General features: G+C 57.0%; 1 protein-coding gene across 1 annotated transcript in view; it reads left to right on the forward strand.

Annotated features, from left to right (window-relative positions):
• The window catches only part of NKX3-2 (NK3 homeobox 2), a 3,752-nt gene extending 1,573 nt beyond the window's left edge, over positions 1-2,179 (forward strand). Inside the window, exons 2-3 of the mRNA XM_057374466.1 lie at positions 3-210; positions 658-2,179. Of these exons, the coding sequence (XP_057230449.1) occupies positions 3-210; positions 658-1,136 (687 nt within the window). The 3' untranslated portion in view covers positions 1,137-2,179. The remainder of the gene's footprint in view (positions 1-2; positions 211-657) is intronic.
• The last annotated feature ends 471 nt before the right edge of the window (positions 2,180-2,650 follow it).

Genomic DNA, 2,650 nt, shown 5'->3' on the forward strand with positions numbered 1-2,650 from the left:
GGACGCCGGCGGGCTGGGACTCGGACTCCGCGCTCAGCGAGGACCCCGAGGGCGAGCGGCGCTCCGAGGAGGAGAGCGCCGGTGGCAGCGCCCGCCCCGCGGAAGCCACGGGCGGAGGGCGGCCGGCGGCGGAGGAGGCGCAGCCCCCGGAGGCGGCGGAGCGGGACGCCGCCGGCCTCAGCGACAGCGAGATGTCGGCCGCCGTCTCAGGTAGGGACGGCCCCGATGGCGACTCCTGCGCGRGGAGAGCGGGAGGGCTCCGGATGGCTGGGAACGGGAGATGATCGTGGCTTTCTGCCGACTCCCCGGGGTTGTGCGACGGGCTCGGGTTGTGCCGGGGGGGAGAAGAAGCCCGAAACGCGTCCCGCGGGGCGAGGGAGGGCGGATCGGGGAGGGCCTTTGGCCAGGCTGAGCCCGCAGCCCGCCAGGGCGCCCGGCGCTTAAAGGAGAACGAGAAGCCCCGGCTGGCGGCGGCGGCTGTCCCGGTGACGGGGCGGGCGGCGGCTTGGCTGGCTCTCCACTCGCCCCGTCGCTGCGGACTGGCCGCAGGGAGCCCTCCTGGCCGCCTCTACGCGGCTGCGGGCCCCCCGAGGAGTGGGGATGCCGCTGTCCCCGTGCCTGCCTGCTCTGACCGCCGTGCTCTCGCCCTGCCCGCAGATCGCAGCCCCCCGGACGAGGAGGACGGAGCGGGCAAGTGCGGGAATCTGCTGCCSGGAGAGGAGGAGGCGGCGGCGGCTCCGAAACCGCGGAAGAAGCGCTCCCGCGCAGCCTTTTCCCACGCGCAGGTCTTCGAGCTGGAGCGGCGCTTCAACCACCAGCGCTACTTGTCGGGGCCCGAGCGGGCCGACCTGGCCGCCTCGCTGAAGCTCACCGAGACGCAGGTGAAGATCTGGTTCCAGAACCGGCGCTACAAGACCAAGCGGCGGCAGATGGCCGCCGACCTCCTGGCCGCCGCCCCCGCCGCCAAGAAGGTGGCCGTCAAGGTGCTGGTGCGCGACGACCAGAGACAGTACCACCCCGGCGAGGTGCTGCGGCCGCCCTCTCTGCTCTCCCTCCAGCCGTCCTACTACTACCCCTACTACTGCCTTCCCGGGTGGGCTCTGTCCACCTGCGCTGCAGCCGCCGGCACCCAGTGAGAGGCACACATACATACCCCCCGGCCCCGACACCCCCACCATACACACTGGCAGCCAGGAAACCCATCTTCCCTCTGCCACCACCCCCAGCCATCAATCCATCCRTTCAGCTTCTCAAGTCTAGAACCCCAGCTGCAGATCTCAGTGCCTTGGACAGTATTTATTATTATTTTATTGTTATTTTTATTATTAATATTTTTGGATGGTTCCTCACAATCTCSTCTTTCAACATAGGACTTTTCGGCCACCCCTACATAGCCCTCACCCCGTCCCCACCCCTCCAGCCRAGGACTCTGGCGATTCAGCACGACTTGTTCATGGTATCCATGTTGTCAGTGTATTTGGTGTAGACTTTTTGTTTGTTTGTTTTATTTTGCTTCGGATCGCTAGAGACTCGATCTTGTGTGGAGAAAAAAGAGAGAGAGGAAACAAAGGAGAGGAAAAAAGAGTACAACCTGCAAAACTGAATGCAGCTCAAATGAGGAGATCAAGGACTCCCTCGGTGGATTGTAAGGAAGATGATTTTTRTCGTCTGAGTCCTTGGTGTTCCAACTTGCTGCAAACTGAGTGTGCCTTGTATGGTGCTGAATGTAAGGAAGCSTCTTTCAGGTCCCCCCTGCTCTTGTTGCCCATGTTATTTCTGTACTCCATGATCCCTGGCAAAGGATAAATAATGTCACAAAAGGGTGAGACTTATATCGAAACTCCTGACTTCTTGTTTTCCTTTTTTTCCTGAGATCTTTCCGTGTTCGGGGAGGGAGGAGTTACAGATTTTTCGCACTTTCCAGATGTATTAAAGTTGTTGTTATTATTTTTATATTCAATGTGAATATTTCCCGTCAGGCTTTTTAAGAAATCGATGTAACAGGAAACTTTAATACCATCAGTGCCTTTCATAATTCTTCTGCAGACCTCTCCTTAATGGGTGGGGATTTCTGATCTGCTCAGCAATGTAATTATAATCTCCTTCTTCCAAAGTAACTCATTGCTTTTTTCCCCCTTCTTTCTCCCTACCCCCCCCCCATTGCTCTTTTAATGGCACTGTGCACTCAACTAGATTATTTACTTCAAATGAATTGTGAATGTTTGTAAGCTACCCTCTGTACTTTTTTTGGGTTGTTTCTTTTTTGTTTTTTGTTTTTTTTTGTTTTTTTGTTTTGTTTTGTTTTTTTTTTTTTTTTTTTTTTTTGTAATTTATAAATTTTAGTTTAACACCTCTGCTGCTTGTGTCGTTCCTGAGAGCAGACACGGATTTCCCCAACGATTCTTTGTTTCCCCGCAGCAGACCTCAGGCTGTAGCTCAGACCATATCCCTCCTTTTCCCACTTGCACGGAGCAGGCAGTGAGGATCGTGRGGCCCGGCTGCACCGTGCAGTGCCGATGCCCGATTCCTCTGTGGGRGCCGGAGCGGGCCCAGGAGCTCTGTCCGGGCGCCTTTAGCACTTCTTTAATAAAGCCTGTCCCKGATGGAGCGATCCCTCTTCTGCCGACAGCCGGGGTCTCTGGCTGAATTT

This window comes from Malurus melanocephalus, unplaced genomic scaffold, assembly GCF_030028575.1.
Source record: "Malurus melanocephalus ecotype Western Australia unplaced genomic scaffold, MMel_1.1 scaffold_225, whole genome shotgun sequence".
Taxonomy (NCBI): domain Eukaryota; kingdom Metazoa; phylum Chordata; class Aves; order Passeriformes; family Maluridae; genus Malurus; species Malurus melanocephalus.